The sequence below is a fragment of the Triticum aestivum genome, chromosome 3A, assembly GCF_018294505.1.
Source record: "Triticum aestivum cultivar Chinese Spring chromosome 3A, IWGSC CS RefSeq v2.1, whole genome shotgun sequence".
NCBI classification, from domain to species: Eukaryota; Viridiplantae; Streptophyta; class Magnoliopsida; order Poales; family Poaceae; genus Triticum; species Triticum aestivum.
This window is the reverse complement of record NC_057800.1, coordinates 704,021,467-704,046,705: the sequence shown is the minus strand read 5'-3', so window position 1 is coordinate 704,046,705 and position 25,239 is coordinate 704,021,467. Positions and strand designations below refer to the sequence as shown.

The 25,239-nt window shown below is 45.6% G+C and overlaps 3 protein-coding genes and 3 non-coding genes across 8 annotated transcripts; 3 read left to right on the top strand and 3 right to left on the bottom strand.

The window, feature by feature from the left end:
* Positions 1-4,340: 4,340 nt before the first annotated feature.
* LOC123059288 (UPF0481 protein At3g47200) lies at positions 4,341-7,486 on the bottom strand. Of its 2 annotated transcripts, none has more exons than XM_044481890.1 (3): positions 7,185-7,486; positions 6,412-6,584; positions 4,341-6,264 (listed from the first exon to the last, which is right to left on the bottom strand). In XM_044481890.1, exon 3 carries the CDS (start codon positions 6,225-6,227, stop codon positions 4,545-4,547), a length of 1,683 nt encoding a protein of 560 aa, XP_044337825.1. In that variant the 5' UTR covers positions 6,228-6,264; positions 6,412-6,584; positions 7,185-7,486; the 3' UTR covers positions 4,341-4,544. The 2 variants fall into 2 exon arrangements, with proteins under 2 accessions (XP_044337825.1, XP_044337823.1); XM_044481888.1 differs by having other exon boundaries at positions 6,412-6,565.
* A 1,034-nt stretch (positions 7,487-8,520) lies between these two features.
* Positions 8,521-11,982, top strand: LOC123059287 (transcription factor MYB1). Of its 2 annotated transcripts, XM_044481887.1 has the most exons (3): positions 8,521-8,778; positions 10,466-10,595; positions 11,464-11,982. In XM_044481887.1, exons 1-3 carry the CDS (start codon positions 8,619-8,621, stop codon positions 11,978-11,980), a joined length of 807 nt encoding a protein of 268 aa, XP_044337822.1. In that variant the 5' UTR covers positions 8,521-8,618; the 3' UTR covers positions 11,981-11,982. The 2 variants fall into 2 exon arrangements, 1 of the variants encoding a protein (XP_044337822.1); XR_006427404.1 differs by lacking the exons at positions 10,466-10,595; positions 11,464-11,982 and adding an exon at positions 8,866-9,203 and having other exon boundaries at positions 8,606-8,778.
* Positions 11,983-13,696: 1,714 nt separating this feature from the next.
* TRNAK-CUU (transfer RNA lysine (anticodon CUU)) lies at positions 13,697-13,769 on the bottom strand. The gene has a single exon. It is a non-coding gene; the product is annotated as a tRNA-Lys (tRNA).
* Positions 13,770-14,020: 251 nt separating this feature from the next.
* Positions 14,021-18,350, bottom strand: LOC123063359 (transcription initiation factor TFIID subunit 9). Its single transcript, XM_044487121.1, has 2 exons — positions 17,989-18,350; positions 14,021-14,714 (listed from the first exon to the last, which is right to left on the bottom strand). Exons 1-2 carry the CDS (start codon positions 18,307-18,309, stop codon positions 14,358-14,360), a joined length of 678 nt encoding a protein of 225 aa, XP_044343056.1. The 5' UTR covers positions 18,310-18,350; the 3' UTR covers positions 14,021-14,357.
* On the top strand, positions 16,139-16,220 carry TRNAS-GCU (transfer RNA serine (anticodon GCU)). The gene has a single exon. It is a non-coding gene; the product is annotated as a tRNA-Ser (tRNA).
* A 131-nt stretch (positions 18,351-18,481) lies between the features above and the next one.
* On the top strand, positions 18,482-18,563 carry TRNAS-GCU (transfer RNA serine (anticodon GCU)). The gene has a single exon. It is a non-coding gene; the product is annotated as a tRNA-Ser (tRNA).
* Positions 18,564-25,239: the final 6,676 nt, after the last annotated feature.

Below are 25,239 nucleotides of genomic sequence, written 5' to 3'. Positions count from 1 at the left end.
TGAGAAAAGCTTTCACTATCGAGAAAAAAAATGCTAGGATCGAATGAACTGCTACTAAAATGTCGTAGCTTTTTCCTGCTGAACACGTTGTGGCTGCACGGCAGGATCATATTCGTTCATGGTTGATTCCCTGAGAGAAAGATGTGCGCGGTGGCGTATGATCCTGGGAGCAGCAGGTTTTTTTAGGGAGTCCGAGGAGGAGCACGTTTCTCCCCTGTAGGTTCACCCGATAAAGCCCAGTCGCGGGAGGCGCTTGACCGACCCGAGCAGAAACCAAACGTGTTTCACAGGAAACCTACGAAGGCCCAAGATCAATGGCGTGTGCAACTAGGAGTGGCACTTGCAGGGTTTTTTCACATGGTAAAATATAGACCCGAATATCCAGCAAACATTATATTTTTAGGCATGGCAAATCGAACGTTTTTTATGCCAAGTTATGTTCGTCGAGAAAAACAAATTTTGTTCGCGAGCATAAAAAATCCGCCTCAGTTTATTTTTTTCCTTGAAAATTGCCGTGCTTGCAAACTAAATTTGCCATCATCGCACCAATATAAAGTGCTTTGGAAATTGCCAGATCTTTTATCATTTCCGTAAAACATAGTAATTCCGTTCCTAAGAGAGGGGGTTGTAGCGTGTTGGAACATGCATGGGATCCGATGGCTAAGATCGTGTTGATCTCAAGGGCGCAAAAGCAAAGAACAAGAAAATTAATCAAGAATGTCACGTGGTGCTACAGATGAGGAGCTAGGATAGTTAATGGAATCGCTCGAATTGGTTGCGTGTCTACACAGAGAACAAGCAGGAGCTATGTGTGTGTGAGACTGATCGGTGAGAAGAGTGGTAAGAGGGACTTGGTTTGGTGGGTTTTGGGCATTTGTCGGGTGGGGAAGCAGGTGGCCAGAGGAAACATGTTATTCATCAGCACACCACAGGGGCTTTACTTTTGACATCAAAATGAAACCCAACCTTACAAAACAAACGAACTACACCCTTTATTTTTAAATATAAGGCTTTTTAGAGATTTCAATACGGGCAACATATGGATGTACGTATTTTAGGGTGTACACTTACTCATTCTGCTTCATACGTAGTCCGTATTGAAATCTCTGAAAAGGCTTATATTTAGAAATGGAGAGAGTATTAGGCTTATCCGTCCGCTTGGCCCGTGTCTCCACTTCGTATGACTTGCACATACAGCGGAACACAGTCATTGTTGGAAGCCACTCACCTCCCCGATCATTCTTGATGCATGGAGTCTATAGATACAGCGTTGAAGCTTCTACGCGTGAATTCCTCAATGGTTGCCAGCCCAGCAAGAAGTAGACGCCCGACTACTCCATGATAACCCGAAAACATTTCAACATGTGGAAGCTGACTGTTCCTGGGTGCCTTCCATTCCAAGTAGCATTGCACGTATCAAACTTCTCAAAAAACATGATTTCTCTCATTATCTAGAGTTTCGTCCATGGATGGAACTATTTCGACGAACTACCACAAGTAGAAGGAATGAGAAGCAGGCTACAGGTATGCGGACTGAATATATTGAGCTATGACAAAAATACAATGCTCTTAAACAAGGAAAGGATGGTGGCTGCATTGGCTATCCATCCACCATGCATAAGTAATATATTTATTTCTTTTTGTGAAAGAAATATGTGAATCCCAACATCCATGTGGTTCAATTCAATGTTCGCTAGCTCCCTATGTCTGGTGGAAGCAGAAATGTTATATTTTGAATGACATATGATACATGATAAGGTGTGAAGCTAATGAAGAGATAAAATAGTTTTATGTGTTGTCACTCTCGAGGCAACAGACTATATTGATTTATTCAGGCTCCAAGCAAACCAAACACAACACTAGCTACTAGGAAAAAAGGGAAAGAAAAAAAGGGTTGCTGCTCCGGTGGGGACTGTGCCCTCCGTTTTTTTCTTATTCTTAGGCTCTTTTGAAAAAAATGCCACCATGGCTTATATTATGCCAATAGTTTGTCATCTAGATCAACGTCTCAGATTAAATGTTCTGCCGAGCAACGCGCTTGTCTGCCAATTGTCCGAGCGCTCCGCGTCACCCATCCCGGCGGTCCGCCCGCAACTCATCCCTTTTTTCTTCGGATCGCGACCCTTCTTTCCATATGACCCAGATCGAGAAGAACAGGTCTGCAGCAACCTTGAGCCGCCGCTCCTCCCTTTCCCTCCCCCAACTCCCGATCGCGTCCAACTGATCCAGCCGGCCATCATGCATCAGCAACTCCACTGCCCAAGCAACGAGCCACAGGAGCACGCAGACAGTGGCGGGGAGCGCCCACACAGCCCGATGCCGCGAGCCGATGGGGTGTGACTCCGCTCACCACATGCGTGCAGCGGCGGCTGCGCTCACAGCGTGCTGACCGACGGCCACCTTCCTCCCCGTACGTCGAGGCCATTGATATCCTCCCGTGCGTCGAGGCCGTGTCTTCCTGTTGCTGCCCGCACGGCTACTCATCCATGTGCGATGCGCCGTACTCCTCCTTTCCTCTGAATGGATCTGTGTATTTATTTCGCTAGATGTGGCAACTCATAACTAATGGTTGGAGTAGTTCTTTTTGGATCTGTGTAGTAGATCGTCTAGCAAGTGTACTTGTGAATCGATTCAACTTGTATTTCTCTCTTTCCTGTGGTTGCTGGATCGCAGCCAGCCCAGCCGCCACTCGGTGCCGAGCCCCTGTGCTGGTGGTGGACAGAAAAATTAGGCAGAGCAATTTTCCGTGGTGTTGCTTTTCTAGATTATGGATGAATTGTTCATGGCCAGCATGGATTAGTGCTAAGTAGGTATATCAAATATTAAATAAGTAAGAATTGTGCACATTATAGTACTGATAACATGGTGTTAACCCGACTAAATCTGATCTCCGTTAGGATGTTTTCCCCAAATGAGGTATTGGCCTTCAAGTGAGTTACTTCTATTGATCTCTATGATTTTTTGTTTTTGCATAAATCATATATTAGTCGAATTTAATTGGTCTGCACACGTGACACTGATTACACCATTCAATAGTTCGATTTGGTGCAGGATCAATGTTGTTTGTTGTTCTGTTCCATGATTCCTGGGATTTTTTTTTTCATCAAAGGTAGTCTGGCTATGATACTAAGGGAGACTTCGTGGTGGTGTTTCAGGTTGGAGATCATTCAGTGGTGGCAGATCAACAAAGTGTGCTCAACTCGTGGCTTTAAGGGATTGGCTTCAAGAGAGCAAATGTGTATGACGATCACTGAATTGTGAATTCAGAAGAAGAAAGGGTTTTCCATGTGCAGTTGTAAACAGAACTCCCTTTGTACTGATGCATATGTATTTTTTTTCTTTTAATTAGTTTCAGACTGGTCGGGCTTTCTGGATCGGTAGAAATTTGTTTTAGATTGGCCAGTTTCATAAAATCAGAATTATAAGTTCGTACACCTGCCGTAACTGGACAAATAATGTACCACGCCATGCTTGTGCCCTTATCCTAGAGTATTTGCAGCTGTATTTTTGGACGTTCATGTTCAATCAGGTGTGTCGATTTTCACTTTTCTTTTGCAACAATTTGAACCTCTTAATCAGGGAAAGATATGCCCATCATCAGTGCACTTTTATTCAGTTTGAGGAGAGATGAGTAGTCAGTTCGGTAATTAAAATTTGTCTTCTGTCCTATGCATAGATGGAAGTGCGACAATCAGCTGCACCAACTTTTTTTGCAGTTGGCGTGTGCGTCTATACGTGTTAAAAATTTAAGCAGATTTAATTTTGGCCTAACAAGACAATTTTGTTTTTACTCCACTAACTTTAGGGATCGGCTAGGTGCGACCACCGCCACCGGATACTACACTAACTTTTAGGGGATTGGTTAGAAACATAGTTTTAAATAGCGCGCTAAGCCTCTTAGCGGTGAACCTCTTGTAAACGCTATAGCGTGCTATAGCGGAGCTATAGCACGCTATTTAAAATGTTTATTCATTTGTTTGGACCAATGTCTCTTAGCGCAAGACCTTTTGTAAATGCTATAGCGTGCTATAGCTCGATTTAAAACAATGGTTATAAATGCCCTTATAAGTTGTAGCTATCAGCCAGGGTTCCTTGGTGGTGGCCAGGTGAGAAGGGCATTCATTGGGTCATGGATGGCCACCCACGTGAAGTTTCTTGGTAGTAGCAGTCCTTAGGTCTTTTCATGTTGCTTAGAATATTGTGCTTTCGCTTTATTCGGTCGTGCCTTACTTATGGGGTTCTAGAACTCTTTCTATCTTGATGAATACCGATGTAGCTCTCCTACATAAATAAGATATGCAAAAAAATCTGTTACTATATGGCAAAAAAACAACTTGATGAGGCACTAACAAATGATTTCCAATCAGGGTATGGGCACCATTGTTCTTATGCCTGGAGGAGTACATTAGTGTCCAACCCAATGTTTATAAATTGTGTGGAACCTGTCGACGGAAAACATAGAAACAATTAACCTTCTATTAAGATATCCAGAAGTAGACTGTCTTCTGATGGGTTGGGAAACAAGTGCCCACCTAGCTGGTTGCCTAATTAGTACCCGTTGTCTGATCCAAATACGCAAGCAAGGATAACAATGATTGGATAATGGTGCAGAGAAGAACGATAGCTGCTGCTACTACAACTAAGACCAACCATGGATTTTTTAGATGATTATGCCACAACCAGGCCATCCATCTATTTACACAATTCTGATAATACTCTTTCATCATACGGCAGACAGATTTAAGATAGTGTGCACCGTTCTGATCAAAGTCCACATTCTTACCCAGCTTACTGAAAAGAGTTGACACTTCTTCATCAGTACGCATGTGGTGTAGGATTATTCCTTTGCGAGCAAGCAGTGCAACATCACAGGGGGTACTAACAAGCTGGGACATAAAAGCGATATAGGAAGTGACATCATTTCCATACTGCGAGCATGTTTGCTCAAATGCAACCAAGTTCCTGAAGAGGCAAATGGTATTTTCATCAATAAGCAAGCATGGAATTTCCACCTCACCCTTGTCAAAAGTTATGTCCAGAAGAGAAGGCGGGTTATGTTTGTTGTGCTCTTTGCACTTAAACTCAATTCCAGCTTCATGATACTGTTCCGCTTGTCGCCATCGATTCAGTGTCTGACAAGAACTTATATGAGATGCCTGCTGATTGATAGACAACTCTTCGAAATAACTTCTTTTGTAATATGTGTGCCACAAAGTTGTGAGAGGATGCAACCATCGGTTTCTAATTTGACAATGCTGCTCTGGTTGAATCCTTTGTTGAGGCCGGAAGTACATATGACACAAATGGAGCAAGTGGTGGAAGTCTGTTTGCCCATCAAAATTACGAGCAATTGTTGTGTACTTCTGAATATTGAGTTCTAAATATTTACGGACCTTTTCTGTAAGTAGATCTACAGCATCGTGTCCAACAAGTAACCCATATATTCTCTTCACAATGGAAAATGGTAATTGGTTCTCAAGAAGAAGTAGGTCGCGAAATACATGGGCGTGGTGCCATTCAGAAATTGGGTCACATTTGGGTTGGTCGGGATCCTTCCGATCATAGCATTGTTCGCCCGTACTAATATGCCCAAGTTCCACACTTTCTGTTGAACATAAATCAGATGATGTCCCAGCAATCAATCTCATACTTTCAGTACGTGTTCCCTCATTTGATGCATGCTCCGTAATCTCCTCTGGTTGTGCTATTGTGTATTGAAGTGGTTCTCCCCCCTGATAATTACTACCACATGCATTCTGTTCACTAACACACCAATTTAAGTCGTTCGTTCCACCTAGATAAACAAGCACAAAGCATCCATCAAGCAGGAGCATTCGCAGGAACATGTCACTTTCCAGAGAAACTTCCTCAGAATAGCAACTCCTTGCCTGCTTCTCAAGACTCTCCATCATTGTTAGATAGACCTCTAACTTTTTCCCGCAGTTCAGTTTAAGAACATAATCTAAGCAGTTCCATTTTACTTTCTCCATAAACTGCAGGGAAGAATTTCCATGGTAATAAGGACCTATGGACATAACTTTTGGTTCATAAGATAACTTGTCAACTTGCTTAATATGTTTTGGAACTCGGAAAATTATGCACAATTTTCTTCGCTGCTCGTGATCTTTGTAAATTGATCTATAGTAAGTTAGCTTCGTTGCCATCAAATTCTCCAATTCGTCGATGTTCATAGTTTCTGCTCTACTCATCTCACCTTGCGCCATCATTTTAGTTATCCAAGAACGTCATATTAATTCACGATAGCTAGCAGGTAGCAGAGAGAGGTAAAGAAAGACAATTAGATCAATATTACTAAAAGCAAGTAGTAAGAATAACATTCTGATATATACAAAGAGTAACAAAATTATCTAAGGTAACTATTGGAAACATAGTTCATCAGCCTAGACATACTCAATGTTAGAAGCTCCCACATCAGGTGGGTTCTGGGGAAGGATATTATACAAGGCAAGCTTTACCCCTACACAGTGCAATGCAGAGAGGCCGCGTCGAACTCGGTACTTCTTGGCACAAGTGGGAAGTAGTTCGCCTTCTATATTTCATAAGCCTGTTAATGAAAAAATATACTGAAGATTTCATGATATCAATAGTCCAACGGCTAGGACTTACATTTCTACTATACAATCATGGCCAAAATATACAGCCAAATCATATAAATATGCATCTGAAACCAAATGACCGCGGTAAGCATAGTATAAAACCAGCTGAACAATCTGAACTATTTCGTAGAGCATACTTTCAATTATAAACCCAAATAGTAGTAACCTATTTCAATTGTCACTGATCATGTTTCCTGTCTCACCAAACACACCCAATATATAGCTCCTGCATGTCCACCTCCCAATTTACTTCAATTCGTAGACAGATCTATAAGAAATCTATATCGTTCCTATGACTTGAATTCAACGTACTTGGTATTATTATATTTTTAATCGACCAATGTGCTGCGTTAATGACATATCAATTCCACTCACTGTCTGAACACCCACAAATGCCATAATCTGCGAGTGAAAAATGAAAAATATTGTGTGATTCACCAGACTGATATTTTTCTCACTTAGTTTGAATTCGACTTGAGGCTATCGTGAAGACAAAATTTATCTGGAATGAAAATGACCTATATTAATTAAACTAGGCGAGCAACACATCGGGAGGAATTTCATTACCGTCTCATGGCGTCCGAATTCTCCCCAGAGCAACATTTGAGATCAAAGTTGGCCTACTTTTCTCCCGCGGTATTCAAGCCGGTTTCCATCACAACGCGGCAGCCGAGCTTCGTCGGAAATATTGATCGAACATGAGGAAAGAACGAGAGAGGGCGAGGAAGGCGCAAGCAAAAGAACTGATCAGTCAGCGAATCATCCAAAACCCTACTTCCTCCTGAAGGGAATCTAAGGCAGCCCGGCCAAAGCGGTCTAAATTATCGTGAGCGAAATTTTCTTCCATGGAACCAGCCAACCTGCATGCAACTGCGCTCCTCTCACCCATGCATGTCTATCACTAGCGAGGCCCAATAAAGGGGCGATTAATAGCCACATGCAGTGGTTCTCGACTATTCACATCGGATCGCCATTAATATAGGATCACCAGCGTCATCTTCTTTCGACTATCCTGCATTACATTTGCTTTTTTATATATCTATATCTATACCAATATAAAAATACCCAAATGAACAGATTCAAACCATCTTGACCGTCAAATCATGTTATCTAGCTGTTCGAATCGTTCCAATGTTGAGCACCAAGCACGTTTAACGCTCTAATTACCCATCACTGTCATTGGTTATAAACACGTTTTGACTCAACACTATCCCTTGAAATTTGCCATATAATTAATATCTTACTATTCCTGCGAAAAAGTGATTGATATCTTACCAAATAGCAACATGCAATAGATATATCTTACCTAATATAACGTGCAACCAACATCCTACCTAATATAAACGTGCATTGCACGTACATTATTACTAGTCTAACTAAAGGCACTACATGCATATCTAATGCTCCCTCGGACGCCCAGGTTTTCGGTAATTACAAGCACTCTTAGAAACCAGTTTACTTGATTTGGCGTGGACGACCTGATATGTAACACCCTCGTGCTGCTCGAGGACGAAGGCTCTGCGGACTCATCGTCGACGGCGGCCATGGCGAGATGCATCGACCTGCTCCGTGCCCCTGCACTAGCTAACGGCGAGCTTCACGTACTACTTTTTTTAGGGGATCACGCACTACACTATTAGTGTGACCTTTAACTAACACTACTAGTGCCTTTAACTAACACTACTACTAGGAGTTTTAAGGATGTTTACCCGATCTGTTTCTACGCTTAGCTATATATCTCAAGATTTTAAAGCGGCGGCTAGTACTCTTGCACGGTACAAGACAGACACGCGCACGCCAGTAGAGAGGGAACCGGCCGGCCCAACCGATCACAACGCTGAATCATTTGGCAGTCGGCCAGGAATTAATCTTCGGATGTGGACACCCACCGACCCACGTTGAGGTGCTGCCATCTCCGATCGATCCGCCATGGCTGTATCTGTATAAATGCTTTCGTCAAGCAGCTAGTTGAGATGCCACCCACGAAACAAGGAAGGAACCATGGCTGCTCCCAAAGCTCTCATCTGCGCCATGATCATACTACTTGGAGTCGTCGGCTTCACCTGCCCTCGCGCCTCGGCAGGGCGTGTGCCATCGGTCGCTCCGGTGCCGGTCCGTTGTGCATCCACTGGCGAATCGAACATAGTATCTGCAGGAACAGGTGAGTATTATTGCCACTTAGTTTTGGGCACGAGCTCGTACGTGACGCTTGCGCCGGCCGTGATATCTATATATCTGCTAGGAATAGGAGGATGCGGTGGCAGCGCTCCAGCTGCCGCAGAAGAGAAGGCCCTGTTCCCGGTGCGCCTTCCGCCCCGCATCCCGCCGTCGCGCGAAAACCTGCTCAAAGCTCCACCAGGAAGCATCCACTAAGGTGACGGGCAAATAAGATGGATCCACTATGGTGACGGGCAAATAAGATGGATCCACTAAGTCGTAATGATGTAACAGTTGTGGTTATCGTGCATGTATGCCACCATGGGAAGCATAGCATCGTATGTTTCAATTCACTGGTCTGTTTCGACGTATATGTTCTAATAGCAACTCGATCTCGCTGAAATGTTAAATCGGGTTTATTAATTGGCACACGTTTTTATGCTAGCTGCGGTGAAACGTTAGATCGAATTTATTAGTTCAACAAATTATTATGCTCCAAATGTTGCACTAAAGAATTTTGAATGGTAGCGACTATAAAGTTCAATGAACAAACTAAAATGTGCTCGATTGTGATGATATGGGCCGAGAAGCCAGGGATTCGCTGTAACCAATAATTGTACACCCGATGGAGTTCATCTTAGAACAAGGTCAAATGGTAACGGCCTAGAGAACTCGCAAAGTCACTTTTACCGGCACCCGGAGCTACCGGCGACGCACACCCAATGGGTTCAGCCACATGGTGTGTATCCCAATACAGTTGCACGTATTTGACATCTTTTTCTGGCTTTAAGTGTTGGCATATCTCTCTTATGTGTTCCACCATTGACAGATAAAGGTAGCATGCATTGTCCTATCCTTCTATTTTTCTTTCACATGGATACAGGTTATGACACATTCACTCTCTCCTCTCCCAGCAACAAAACATCATTTTATTCACCCCATGACAATTTTAATCATTCATATCTTTCAAGTTATAATTTTGTTTTTGAAATAATTTATATATTTGAGTTAGTAGCGCAAAGACCTTTAGAACAAGGTCATTCTTGGATATATTTCAAACACGTTAATTTTTCAACATTTAAATTAACATATTTCACTCAATATATTTTGTGTGGAACTGCTTATTTTAGTGTTTGATACTGATATTTGTGATCAGTGAAATACGTTTCAATTTTGTCGGAAATACACAATGAAATTAGTTTTTAAAATATATTTTGTAATGAGTGAAATCAGTTTTTGAAACGATTGAAATATAGGAGTATTTCAATCGAGTGGGCATAATGTGTTTTCTCATAATAGTGAAATGTATATTTTTTAAGTGAGTGTAACATGTTTTCTAGAAATGTGTGAAATGAGTGAAATCTAATTTTTTTAAATGAGTGTAATGTGTTTTCTGAAACTAGTGAAATCAATATTTTTGTAATGAGTGATATCAGTTTTTTAAACAAGTAAAATATAGTATCTTAACTGAGTGAGTGCGTGCGATTTTCTCTTAGTTGACCGATCTCTCCTCCAAGCTCTTTCTAGCCATTGCAACTGAAACAAAGAGTGTATGTGTGCGTATGCTTGAAGAAGCCAGGTGGCTGAAACAAGGAATGCGGCAAGAGAGAGGGCAGGGGGACATCACTAGTTTAGCATAGCTCGAGATGGTCGTGTTGAGTTGTTAACGGCGTGTGAGATGTTGTGTGCAGGGCTGAATCGCTGCGGTAAGAGCTGCCGGCTGCGGTGGCTCAACTACCTCCGGCCGGGGATCAAGAGAGGCAACATCTCCAACGACGAAGAGGAGCTCATCGTCAGGCTCCACGGGCTCCTAGGCAACAGGTGCACATCTATGTTGTTTTCCTTTCATTTGCATCGTGCACATTTTCCGTTGTGTAGATGATCAAGCATTGTATATTGTTGTTTACTTACACTTACACTTACACTTGCATTTACATGCATATTCCTAATGTAATACGTAGTATATAGTGTGAACGAAGATGTACAAGTCGGTCTTTGGTCGTGGAGGAGTATTAATTAGTCACACTTGCTTGACAAAATTTAGTATTAGTAATAAACACCAAGGTCATGCTAATACCTTTCCGTTGGAATTTCATTTTCCTTTTCCCTACATGGGAGACAGAGAGAGATGTATGATCAGACAAAGTAGGCCAATGCCTGCTAAATGAATATAGGATCCAGTTATCATGATCACCTGTACACACCTACTATCCATATCAGTCAGCGTGCATGTTCCCAATTCAGCCATGCCCGAAGAAAAGAACAACCTCTTGCTGACAGCCTGAATGCGTGTCCCTAGCCCCAAGAGGTAAACGAGTTATTCGGTCAGCAAAGTTGATGATGACATGCATTCATTCATGCATGCATGCATGCACAACCACTCTGATCTACTACAACAATCTACACCATAACTTGAAAAGGCTCCCATGGCGCTAGGTCTAGAACGAAATGCCACTCCCTCCCGGATTTGGCACAACAACCACTGCTAATCGATCTACACCATGACTTGAAAAGGCTCTGACCTACAACAACCACGCACTCTGTCAGACTGTCACATATGCAGAAGCTGCAGCAAACCTTGTCAGGCGCAAGTAAATAGGGCCAGCTAGAATTCGCTACTGCTAATCAATTGCAAGTGCTTACTAATTCAGGGTCAGCATGTGATAACAGTTGACGTGGCCCGTGGCAGGTGGTCGCTGATCGCGGGGCGGCTGCCGGGGCGAACAGACAATGAGATCAAGAACTACTGGAACACCACCCTGAGCAAGAGGATGCTGCAGTCCCACGGCGCCGGCTGCTCGAACCACCCGCAGGCCAAGCCGCCGCTGCCGCCGCAGGCCGGCGGCGAGGCGCAGGCCCCGCCCGAGGGCACGAGCAGCAGTCCGATACGGACCAAGGCGCTGCGGTGCACCAACACGGTGCTGGCGGTAGCAGAGGGTTTCCACGAGCAGGGGCGTGCGGCGCCGGAGCACGTCGCCGAGGAGGATCAGCTGGGGGACTGCCTGTCGATCGGCTCGATCGACCTTGATCTGGAGGGCATCGAGCTGGGCTTCATGATGAGCCCGTGGAGCGGCGCCGACGGCTTGGGCGGTCAGCATTTCGGTGCACCGGGGACTGAGGCTGATGATCTGGAGGAGCTGCTCGGACTGGGAGGAGACGGCGACGGCCATGGTGGCCTCGGGGACCTGGAGTTGGCGTGGCTTTGATAGCCGAGGGAACAGTCAAAATGTGAAATGCGTTTGGCGTGAATAATATAGTTACGTGCAGTAAAATACGGCTTTGCACAGCTCAGTTCATCTTCTGTGTTCAAATTAGAAGTTGGCGCTGTAAATTGAAGTAAATAAACTGGAGTGGCTTCCCCTTGGTTTTAGTTAGGGAAACGTTTAGAGCCGGTGCGCCGGCTGAAGCGCTCGGCCGGTCGCACGCGGATCCGTCGCACGCCAGCCTGGCGTCGCCCACTCTTTGCGCATAGCCAACCAACCTGTTTCTTACGGGCCCGCAACCACTTTATTATCCATCCAGGAACTTTCCTCGTCTCCCCACCACAGCCTTCGTCTTCCTCACCGCAAGCAGCTGCTCGCGCTCCTCCGCCATGGCCCTCGTCGGCCCTAGCTCCGCTCACCGCTAGAGGACCCTCCCCCAAACTGCTCCATCCCTAGGCACACACACTTGCGCATCCATGGTCTCAGCCTCCGCCGCCACCACGACGGCCATCTCGTCCCCATTCATCTCCGCGGCGGCCGCGCTCATGGCGACCCTGGACGCCGCGGCTCCCCTCCTGCTCCGACGGCGAGCTGCATACCTTGCAAGGCGACGGGCACAACCGTGAAACGCAGAGATGTTGGAACCAGCATCTGGTTTTGCTACAATCGACAAATCTAGAGCTGGAACCAGTATGCGGTTTTGCTGCATCGCCCGAAGTGTTTTCTGCGGCGACGACGGCGGACTTCGTCATTTTGTTACAACCGACAATGCAAAAGCTACTAACGGCGAGCTTTTTTGTTACCACGGTGACCGGCGGACCTAGCGACCAGGAGGTGGCTCGAAGCAAACCATGTGGCACTGGGCAGAGTCAGAGCTAGAACCTGCCTTTTGTTTTGCTACAACCGGCTAAGCTAGAGCTGGAACCAACTGACGTTTTTGCTGCATTGCCGGAGTGTTTTTCTGCGGCGACGGCAACGGAGCACATGATTTGTTGCAACCGTCAAAACTAGAGCTGGAAGCGGGCATGTGATTTGCTGCATCGTGTGATTTGGTTTCTGCGGCGACGACGGCGAACGTCCTCATTTGTTGCAACCGACAAGAAAAAAGCTTCGACCACCGAGCTTTTTGCTACCAAGGTGAAATGGTACCCGACGACGGTGACCACGATGAGTTTCGCCGAATAGGATTGGGGCGCCAAGCTGCAACGGCGAGATGCGGGGGCGGTTTTGGAAGATGGCGGCCATAGATGCTGGGGGAGGCAGGGAGGAGGGGGGCGACTGGAACTGGGGCGAGCGGATGGCATGGCGAGGTCTCGCCGAAGACGTGAAGGCGTTGGTTTTTGCTGCAATCCGTGAGCTCTCGTCGGAGTCGCGTGGCCCGCGTCGGCGGTGAGCCTCGCGGGGGCGAGGCAAGGAGGAGAGGGCAGGAACAGCTGTTGCGGGGCGCGTGGGAGAGAGGCGACTGCCAGACGGCAACCTACGCGCGGAGGAGAAACAAGGAAGGAAGAAGATGACCTGGTGGATAAGGATCCAATGGCTTAAGACGGGCTGATCGTACGGCTAGCGTGCGACCGGCCGAAACGTTTCGGCCGGCGCCCCGGCGCGTATCGGTGCCCTTTTAGTTAGGGGCTGAACGCAATGGCCAGCACAGCATTTTCTGAACTGCAAATGGCAATCGATTCCTCCAAAGAAAAAAAGGAAAAGAAAATAAAAATGGAACGCCCACCGTGGGGCTCGAACCCACGACCACAAGGTTAAGAGCCTTGCGCTCTACCAACTGAGCTAGACGGGCTGGTATTTTTGAGGTGTGGATTTACTCTTACCACTTCATCACAGTACAGGCACAGACGGTCACCCCATCCAGACACCTCCCCCTGACAAGAAAGCCAACTCTGATAAAGAAAACAGCTAAATTTGTGCATATGCATTTAACACTACAGCTCTCTCTCTGTTTTTCTCCCTCTATATCTTTTGGTCCTCAATTTAACCACCAAATGTGCGTCACATCACATCCCACCAAGAGCATATTAGGAAGACAATCACAATAGGAACACTGATTTGGTATTCAGAAACAGCAATGGAACAGCTCAAGTTCGACAAGTAAATATAATCTACAAAACAAACCAAGTTGACAACAATGGACAGAAACAAATCAACCTGGGGTGCACGGCTACAACACACACTTATTTGCAAGGCTGCTCCCTTTCCTCAAGCATCAGCGTTTCTCATGGTGAATTATTACTTTTTTGAACAATCTGAATGGTGAAATTGGAGGGTGATGGCCAGAAAGAGCGATCCCAGGGATCAGCCAACGATCTACAACAGCAATGACACAATGACACAGAGTACCAGGGACCAGCCAACGATCTACAACAGCCAGTCAGCCCATGTTCAGCTGATCAATCGTCATTCGAGGACGCTTTGCAGCTGCGGCGGCCACGGCGTTAAGCTGGAAAGAAACCCTCTGGCCCTGGCTCTGGCTCTGAGGCTGCTGCTGCTGCTCGTTGCCCCTCTGATCCTGCGAGGAGTTTGGGTTAGCATTGGCCGCGTCTGCGTTGGCGCCCTCTTCCTCATCTTCTGCTTCCTCGGTCTGAGTTGGCGGCTTCAATGCAGGTAGGAGTTGGTAGTTCTGGCTCAGCAAGGTGTCCTGCTCAGGTGGCAGTGGAATCGAGCCGGGTGGAGCAATGGACTTGGGCAGCGGGATTTTGTTCCGGCTGCGTGCCAGCTCGAGTAGAACCTGCGACATCAGAAAAATGACTTGTCAGCCCACCTATGCATATAGAGTACTTTGTGTCAACTTAGAATTTCCAGGCAAACGATAAAACAGGCACTTATTGACTTCAAAGCATAACCAAAAGAGTTGTTCATAGCCTTTATCCACATACGCAATATCTTTTTTAGGTATATCTTAGCAGCCAACACACGAGTACCCTTGTGGACGACCCACAATCTCTAATATCTTTGTACTACCTGACATTATTCATCAACATTTTAGGTATATCTTGAGATGCCAGCCTCATACACATTAAGAATCATACCCTGTCTGTTTCATGTTTTCCTATAAATCTAGCCATGGATTACCCTGTTCCCGAGGAATTGGAGGGTGTGGGAGTGCGGCACCAGTGTATTAGTGAATTGGTAGGTAACCGTCATTACGGAATGTTATGTGGGGAACTCCGTACCAGAGGAGGAAGCCCACAGGCCACAACAGCCACACCTGAGTCAGAATATGCTACAGTAAGAGTTCTGTATTAAGGAAATGATATTTTGTTCCCTAAGATGAGAGTCATTTCAACAGAACCAGCAGCAGTCACGTTCTGCAGCAGTTCAAGTTTGTACTCGCCCAGGGCACTAGTCTTGAGTTGCCTATATAAAGATCCCCTAGCTGCGGTAACTGATGCAATTTATCAGCAAAGGAGTCTTCCTCTAATCTCTATTCCCCACTACCCCGTCACCTTTCTGATTCTGCGCTGGCTTTGGTGCCTTCTTGCCGATACCTTGTCAGAGCACCTCCTGGCCACAGGCATACCCTCCAGTCTAGAGGCTCTAACAGATGCCCTGATATCCCTTCTATGTGATTATTTGACTTTGACCAGTGAAGAGTGTCCAAATCTAACGAAAGTTATCAATAATACACATAATATATCTAAAGAGTAAAGCCTCCTAATAAAGAAACTGAGTGTTCTGTTTTTAAGTCCAACAGTAAGACGCCTGCCACAGTATCAGCAGCATCACTGCACTAACAGAAGAGGGTATCTATTTCTTGCTTGATTCTTTACATTGTGTACATGGAAATAGTTGCACATGATTCATAACATTTTGGACCCTTGAGCATAAGCATTCGATTTTTCAAATAAGACATGGGCTCAGCTGAACACTCCTAACAAGACATGGGGTAAATTGAATTATAGCTCGTCAAACTTCTGCCCAACTGGACTCTCCTTGCATCATCTGCTTATAGCTGCACCCGGGTGGATTTAAATCTCGACACTCCCAGGTCACCCATCAAACTGGCAAAAGTTCGGTCGATTCCAACTTCCTAAAGGATAATGGACTCGTCTTGGCCCTAATGGCAGGCTACTAGGAAAGGTGCCATCGCCCGAATGGAGAGAATCAGGTTTAGCTCTGAAAGTAAATGTTAAACATAATTTAGAAACAAGAGACGCTTTGGCCGAGTGGTTAAGGCGTGTGCCTGCTAAGTACATGGGGTTCCCCCGCGAGAGTTCGAATCTCTCAGGCGTCGAATTTTTTATTTATTTTTCTCGGTGGCTTATTTCTCTCTACTCTGCAATGGATTCACAATGATCCCTTTCTGTAAGTAAAGCCTTGGATGGCCGCTCACTTCAGATTGTCTGCATTCCTGGCTTCGTGCTACACAGCAGCAACCTTTGGTCCTCACTTTGGTGGTAAGCTTCTTGTGCCATGTTCCTCTCTTTACTTGGAATTTAGCCATGCCTTTTTCTTCTTCAATACCTTCATTCTTTCAGTGTTGGTTTGCTCTATTTCTACGCCATAACCATAACAGTTTTTTCATGCAGCATTAGTTTTGTAAGTAGTGCTTAGAGTATAGATCGCCTTCATCTCTATTCCCTGATATCCCGTTGCCTTTCTTATGTGCACTGGCTATGGTGCCTCCTTGCCAGCCCTCAAATGCCTCCTGGCCACAGGAATATCCTCCGGTCTAGAGGACCTAACAGATGCTTTCCCTTCTATGCAATTATTTGAGTTGACCCATAAAGAGGGTCAAATCCAATGAAAGTTATCAATAACACACATAATATATCTTAAGAGTAAAGGTAACTAAAAAAGAAACCGAGTATCTTGTTTCCAATTCCAACGGTAGGACAGCTGCTACAGTACAATCAGCATCACTGCACTAACAGAAGAGGGCATTTATTTTGTATTTGATTCTCAACGCTTACATTGTGTATATGGAACTACTTGTGCATGTTTCCTGAGTTTTTGGACCCTTAAGTAGATACACAGTCTACTTTCCAAACAAGACATGGGCTCAGCTGAACATTCCTAACAAGACATGGACTAAATTGAATGTCAACCTTATGCCCCACCTGGACTTTGCTTGCATGATCTGCTATAGCTGATGGGGTTTTGGGGAACAAATCGGGTTTAGATATCAAAACCTACTTTTGGACCAAAAGAGATACTACTATGTAGCTCCAGAAGGTCATGATAACACCAACAGACGCTTTGGCCAAGTGGTTGACGCGTGGGCCTGCTAGGTACATGTGGTTTCTCTGCAAGAGTTCGAATCTCTCAGGCGTAGATTTTTATTATTATTATTTCTTTCTCAGGGCAAGTGGTTAGCTGCATCTCAGGCCAAATGTCGGCACGCCCTGGCTACCCCACCAGATTCAATTCCAGCTTCCTAAGGGATAAGTTGTCATCTTGGTATAAGTGGTAGAGTGCTAGAGTACTGCTACTTGAGATGAATCTGGGTTCGAATCATATGTTTTAATTATAATAATTTCAGTACAGCATTGACTGATATGTTGGTCCCTCGGACATGTACAAGTGTGGACAAAACGGCATCTCGTCACGAGTTCGAGGACTCGAAACCGCAATCTCTGCGTGCGTCACGAATGGCGGCTTCTGACCAACCACCATATCTGGGGCTTTGATGTGTTCTTATTGGGGAACACATCCAATTAATCCAGTATCCACCCTCATCTGAAATTAAATTTTCCCCAAAAATATCTCTCAGCCAAGACCCAGCAATTAACTGAAATCTCAAAAGCACAGATCAGTTTTTGTTCCTTCCGCAATACATCTGCGCATCCTCTGTTATGGCTATTATTTCCCCGGTTGAAGTTCACAGCACTACTCCCCCTGATCTAGGGTTTAATGTGGCCCCTTCTCCTCGTCAAACACCAATTGAAGGTAAGTACCAGAGTTAATTGCGCGTTGTGCACCAGTTCGTAGGATCTGGTGACCAATCCGAATTGAAGGAAGACACAGATAGAAACTAGGGTTTGTGGTGGTGGCGGTCTTACCTCGCGGGGCGGCGGCTGGGAGAAGGAGAAGTTGACCTTGGCCTGGATGGCGAGGCGGACGTCGTCGGCGTCGAGCTGGGGCTTGCCGGCGTGGTCGGCGTAGACCTGGGCGTCGCCGAGCACGTCCCCGGCGTAGCGGTAGGCGAGGTCGAGGAACTGGTGCACGACGCGCGGCTCGTACTCGCCCTCGCCGAGCCCCATGGAGCGGAGGAGCTCCCGTACCACGCGCGCGTCGCGGGGCTCGTCCGGGCCCGACGCCCCTCCTCCGGCCGCCGCAGGCTGGAGCGCTGGCCGCCCGCCGCCGCCGCCGCCGCCGTCCATGGTCTGATTGCTGGCTGTGGTGTCTGGGGTTGGGGAGTGGGGCGAGTAGGGTTTAGATACTACTCGGAAAAAAAAAAGGGTTTCGATACCGTGCCACGGTGCCAGGCTGCCAGTCCTTTTGGAACCAAATGTACGGTATAGATATGGGCGGAACATGTTGGAGTCACCAAGTGACGCTTTGGCCGAGTGGTTAAGGCGTGTGCCTGCTAAGTACATGGGGTTTCCCCGCGAGAGTTCGAATCTCTCAGGCGTCGCTATATCTTTTTTTCCTTTTCCTCTTTTTTTTTTTGCCTTTTTCTCTCTGTGGCCACTGGGCGAGACTTACACTACCCTCAAACAAAGGAATGGAAACATAAAAACAACGCTTTCTGGATCTTCTCTATGATATTTTGTATCCAATATAAGAGGCCTATGATCAGAGTTCCCAAAGCCTAAATGCATGATGGCCGCCTCCGAGTACCATTGTCTCCATGGAGCATTGGACATACCCCCGTCTAGGTGTTCTTAAGTCATTCTTTGCCATGTGATGATGTGAACATGTCAACTCCAAGGAATGGGAGTGGAATTCATTCCACACCACATGTGGATTGATGGATTTCTAATAGTCGGTGCTGCTGCATATGCAGCAATTTTTGTGGTAAGAAACTATGGCCCAACTACTTGATAGAACGATCTATTAGATTGCATCCTTAGACATCGTGATGCACTCATGTCCCACCTTAACTCTCCATATAACCGTATCTAGTAGGTTCATAGTCTCCACAGACATCATGATGCAAATTATATCACACCTTAACTCTTCCAGGACGATAGAACCGTAATAGGGTTTAGATACCGTGCTACTTTCCCTCGTGGGGCACCTGCATGGTGAGGCCTCCCTAGTTTACGCCTTAATCATTGTTTGTATGCTATACATACGACACCTTAGGTATGATTCTCCTTCGAGAGTGATAATCAACAGTACGAATATAGGATTAAACCGCTAGATTTGCTATTGTACAAGAATCAGGTAGTTTCAGTTTATAGAAAGGAACACAAATTTTCCTTTTCCATATCTATCTATGTATATACCTACTAATAAAGGGAGTGCCTGCTGCCTCCCGGGTCGCTCTCGCGACTCCGGAGGCCCCCGCCGCCAACAACAACAAGGAGCAGCCGCGCCGCCCATTCCCTACTCGCCGTCGCCGGAGGATGCCTAAGGGCAAAGCCCAAAGCTGGCGGCAGCGGCAAGGACGCACGCGGCCCGCGGCCGCGACCCTCCCCAGTCCATCTCCACTCGCCAGATCTAGATCCATCTCGTCCTCAACTCTCTGGGCATGCTCCGAGCCCTGCTGCGCGCCGACGCTCCACCCCCTGTTATTGCCTCGCCCATCTCGCGCTGCCGCGCAACGTCCACTTTCACCGTGGCCGTCGGCGTCCTACACCGTTCAGATCCGGCCGGTGCTCGCCGCTCTCGACCTGCGCCGCCATCCTCCGCATCGACCCTCCTCTACTCCGGGCCGGTGTGCCGCGGCTGCGGGATCCATGCTCCCCGCCTTGTGCGGGTCTTGGTCTGCCTGCTCGTCCTGCCTAGGTGGTGCGGGGTGGCAGCCCGACCTCCTTTGCTCTGCTTCATCCCCAGTGCTTGCGCTGGTTCTGGTGCTTGGGCGAGTCCGGAGTGTCTACGCCGGCTGGTTGTGCCTTTGAGGTCCCCTGCATCGACGACTAAGCATGTGTGCATCGGATCTGCCATGTGCAGTGTTCGACCTGGCCGTCTTCGCCCCCGCGCTCCATTGCGTGCTACCCCACCCCCTGCCGGCTCCTCGACTTCCATCACCCCACGCCTGCCTCTCCTTCACCCCCTATGGACGGTGGCCCGTTGATCATCAATTTGCATTGCTTCGGCTGTCGGAGCTGCTCTGACGATGTCGGCCTTGATCTGGCACTAGCTTTGGGAGAAATCCCTGCTGACCCGTGTGTCAGCTGACCACGGCGGCGCTAATCCGATGTCGCTTTCCTTCCTGGAGGCGTGGTCTTTGAGTTGTACCTGCTTAGTTTTGGCTCTCCTCCATCTCGACGGCGCGGTTTGCAACTTCACGTCTGTATGGTGAACTTCTCCGCACTCTGTGTGACCTTTCCATTTTCCTTCAATCCACTCGTCTCCGCCCCGTCCTCCCCATACCATCGCCAACATTGCCTCCTCATTGAGCCCTTCGCCACCATCCATCCGCCCATGCCCATCATTTAGTGTGTCATCCATGTTGGTGTGTTCTTCATGTGATTTCTCTTCGGTTGTCCTTCGCGTGGTCTTCGTACTGTTGTTGTGCATGCTCAAGACCCTCCCATGGTTCTCGTTGTGCTGCGGCAAGCTTCGGGATCTTGGTGTTGTCTTGGTTCACCTTTGCTCAATGATGACACAATGATGCCTCCCCAACCTGCTAATCGTCTCGACCGCTCATGGCGGATCTCCCAGTCAAGGTTCGTGTTATGGTTTGGCACTCGTTGATTATGGATGATCCTCTGTTGTGCCGTGAGGCTCGGTACGCACACCGGTGCGGTGCATTAGGTTGTTTGCACAATCTTGGCATTGTGATCCCTCAACAACACCCCACATCTACTTGTATATCTCGTGGTGTTGGTCTTTCTGCATGCTATAGCTAGGTCGTGTCTTCTCCTGGGCATCAATTTTTTTCTCTTCTTCTGTAACCTTGTTACCTGTACGGTTTTTGGCCCGGTTTTTCTCATAAACGGGGTCAACTTGTTTAGATTTTCAATCCGGTTTCCCTTATAAACTGGATCAGCCAAAGCTTAAGGGGCGACTCTTGGCTTTGGCAGCTTTTTGAGCAATATTTTCAGGTGGGGATCCTCTCCTCCCCGGTGACCGTTCAAACAAAATCTATACCTAATAATAAAGGACGGAAGCTTTCATAGTTCTTCATAAGTCACGCAATTATATTCATTGATTTTATGTTAACCATAAAGATTGACGATTAGGATTTAAAGGTAGATCTACACAATGTTACGTAAAATAAAAACATGTACAGAACCTACAGTTTTATCATTGACACGTCTATGGACAATCCATTCTCTTTTTATAGTATGATGAGAGTCCAACCTGCACACAAACACATTAATTTCCTTTAGTTTCAAAAAAAACACATCAATTTCCTTTTTGTTTTCCACTTTTTTTCATCCTATTATGATTTTTCGTAAGTCAGACACGTGTGTGTTCAGATTATTAAACAGAGAAAAAAAGAATAAAATAAAGGGCTCGCACATGGATTCGATCCTTTATTATTAGTTTGGTGTGCAATGTCTCACCTTGCAACCAGTACCTACTAGTAATGGTTGTGCTCTTAAATGATGCCTGGTTCCTTTTGACCTGAACAGACAGGGGTGTTGGGATTCGACCCTTGACGTCCTAAGTTGATGCTCGCACTGGCAAGTGGGAACCACCTTTGCTGGCTCCTACCTGTGATTTCTAAGGGCGCCTGGTCCATTTTGAAAGATATGTCGATTCTTCTTTATGGCGCAAGGATGTGGTCGAGTTCAGGTCTTTTCAGGGAGCAAATCAGTCGTAGTATGCCGCGGGCAGGGTGCGGTGGCGACATGGGCATGCGGAGCAGCTGCAGCTATCACGTGTGCAGTGATATGCCCAAGGCCCGTCCAGGTAGCGTATAATAATCTCATAATCCCCCGCAAAAAAAAATCTCATAATCAATAGTTTCATATATGTTCTCCCATTAATAGTCTCATCTTGCTATCTTGCACATATTTTCACCGGTTTGTACATAATTAAGCCGATCATTAAGAAGGCTAGAGGAATGAGGCAGCCCTGTTGGTTTAAAAAAAAGGGATTTATGACATGCATGATAAAGGATAGGAAAAAACGAAAAAAATCACAAGGTTACTCAAAGGATGATGCACATGAAACGCCATTATGGTCACTGAGAAAGGCTGGAGCAATGAGCCGTTGGTTTAGAAAATGGGATTCATGACATGTAAGAGGAAGATTGTTAAATTATTAGATCAACCAAAGGAAAACAATATAAGGTGACTCAGAGGATGATGACGAGTCAAACAGTGGCCAAAATGCCATAGAAGATACGAACTAACCCTATAAATCACGGTCTCTCTCTAGGGACCGGAGGAGCATGCGATTTTCAGACTCGGCCACACTCATAAAGCTCCTAATAATGGACGAGCAACCCTCCAAGGTGTTCGGAAAAGGTTGTGCCGATCCAGAGTCTCCCGCTGCAACGCACGAGCAAATGTGCTATGTGCTAGTACTAATAAAGGGAGTAGTGTTTCTTACCACCGTAATTTTGTTCTTTTTTGTCCGTTCACCTCGCTCATATTATATATTTTTTATCCAAGCTGCCCGTACGTCACACACGTGCTCCTCAACGTTGTAGCAGTTGGCCCAACTACAGTGGCGGCCCAGGACTGCGCGGCAGAGGAGGCAAAAAATAAACGCTGGCGCGTGGGATCGGAACCCCGACCTCACATACAGTTTGAAACGCAAAGTCCAACTTAGCTAGCACCTGTTTGTGTACAGAATATATGATTCGCTACCATTTAGTTCCACCTCGCTGCTTTGCATCCTTTTACACAAATTTACATACATCCGGGATTTGAAATCAGTAAGCCTCCTATAAAGAATTAGGGTGTGTCTAGGGCACATCTAGATATGCTCTAGTTATTGCACATCTAAATGAGTGAATTAAGTATAGAGAGAAAGAGAAAAATGAAAAAGAAAATATCTACACGAATCTCAATATAAGATCAATGACATAGGACTTAGATGTGCAATACTTATAGCACATCTAGATGTGCTTTAGCAAAATTGAAAGAATTAATAGAAAGAGATAAAGAGTAGGTTCGGTTTGAGCGCAAATATTAAGAGGGAAGAAATTAACTTCGTTCCCCTATGGGAGACATGAAGACAGTAGGAAAATGGGAGCAGATGCAGATACACAAGGCCATGGACGTGAATAGACGGCCGAGTAGGAGATTGACGCGGCGCTAGAGAGTGAGAGCAGCAGATCTGACACAAGTGTTGTAAAATTTCAATAGAATCTGAACAAATACACAAATAAAACATTTACGTACACATTGCTTTTCCCTTTGAAAATACAAAGTCATTTTCTAATTTTTTTGAAAATTTTACTGTTCATTAAATAAAAAGGATGTAGAGACATTTTTTCTTTCATTGCAACTCATGGGCATTTTTTTTAACAACAAAAGGCGCACGAAGCGCCAAATTCATTCAGCTCAGTAGCATCTTACAGCATGAATTACAAAGCCCTGAACCTGAAATGTATCTAGGAGAGAAACAACAGGGCAAGATATATGTCTATGAGCTGAAGCAAAGCAACATATTTCAGGTTCAACATTAGAACATAGATCCTGATGAGCTGCATTATGAGCGATTCCACTAATTTCCCTAGAAATATGAAACACTTGAGGTTGCAAATTTGACACTTGCTTGAAGAAATCACCCAAAAGCTTCCGGATGCTCCATGGGGTATTGGCTTCCACAATCTCACCCGATGCAGCTAATGAGGCCAAGGATAGACAATCCATAAGAAAAGTTGGGTGAATAATGTTAAGCCTGTTAGCCAAATGAGCCACAAAAGAAAGTGCAAATGCTTCTGCCTGTATTGAAGAAGATGTAGCTGGAGCTGAAGCCTGAATTTGCACATTACTTCAATTTGATCTTGAGGCCACGAAAGATAGACTCCAACTCCAGTAGCAACCGAACCTTGCACCAATCCTGGAACTTTCTTACATCTGAAAGCTGCATCAGAGTATATTTTAGGACCGACAACGAGCAAATCAGATTTAAGAGTCTTTCCGTGCAGAGGAAGTTGATCAGGAGAAAGTTGAACTTGAGGCACCTCCTGCAAGCTAGACATATGATTAGAAACATCATATAAATCATAAGACAAGGCTTTTGCAACAATGTGCACATGATGAGGGAGGGCTTTTTTCCGATCAAAAAGAAAATCATTTCTAGCCTTCCAAAGACACCACAAAAAATTAAGAATATTTTCGATAGAGACATGTGGACGAGACATGCTAAGAAAGGTAGAAATAGAGGAATGCAAACTAGTATGGCCATGAATTTAAACATCTGATCTAATGAACCAAGGAGAGGAGAACCAAGCCGCATGAGCAAAATCACACAAAAAGAACAAATGGAATTCATCATCTTGTTTACCACACCTACAACAAGCCTGAGAAATATGAGTGAAAAAACAACCGCCCTTAAACCTGTAGGCAAAGCTTTCCGAAAGAGTCTCCAAGCAAAAGTTTTAACTCTGGGTAACATTTGCTTTTGTTTCCAGATCAACTTAAGAAAGTCCTTCACCTCCAAAGACACTGAAGAAGGAGCAGCCATGGGATTTTCATGAATTTCTTGCAAACAAAACTTATAAGCAAATTTAGAAGAACAAATACCATTAGAAGAAAGATCCCAACAAAGCATATCTGGACCATCATCATAGATAATGTCCGTTTGGAGAATCGCAGAGGCCAATGGATGCTGAAAAAGAGAATTAACTAGAGCACAATTCCAAGCTTTTTGACCAGGAGGCCAAAGGTCCCAAACTAAAGAAGGATATATGAAGCCAGGCTCTTGAATAATAAGATGATCATGGATAGAGGCCCAAAGACTACACCATGGTGTGCTCCAAATAGAGATGTTACCTTGGGTTAATTGATAAAAAGAATGAACTTTCAACTTGGGAAGCATCTTCAAAACAGAAGTCCAGAAAGCTAATTTAGGCAGAGAAGAAATTGTTGTCCAAATAGAAGAGTCATGAAAGTATTTAGCTTTGAGAATGAAGTACACCTGAGAAGAAGGTGATTTAGCAATTCTCCAAGCTGCTGCAATAATGAGACTCTCATTAATAGCCTGCAAATTCCTTATGCCCAGCCCACCTTCTA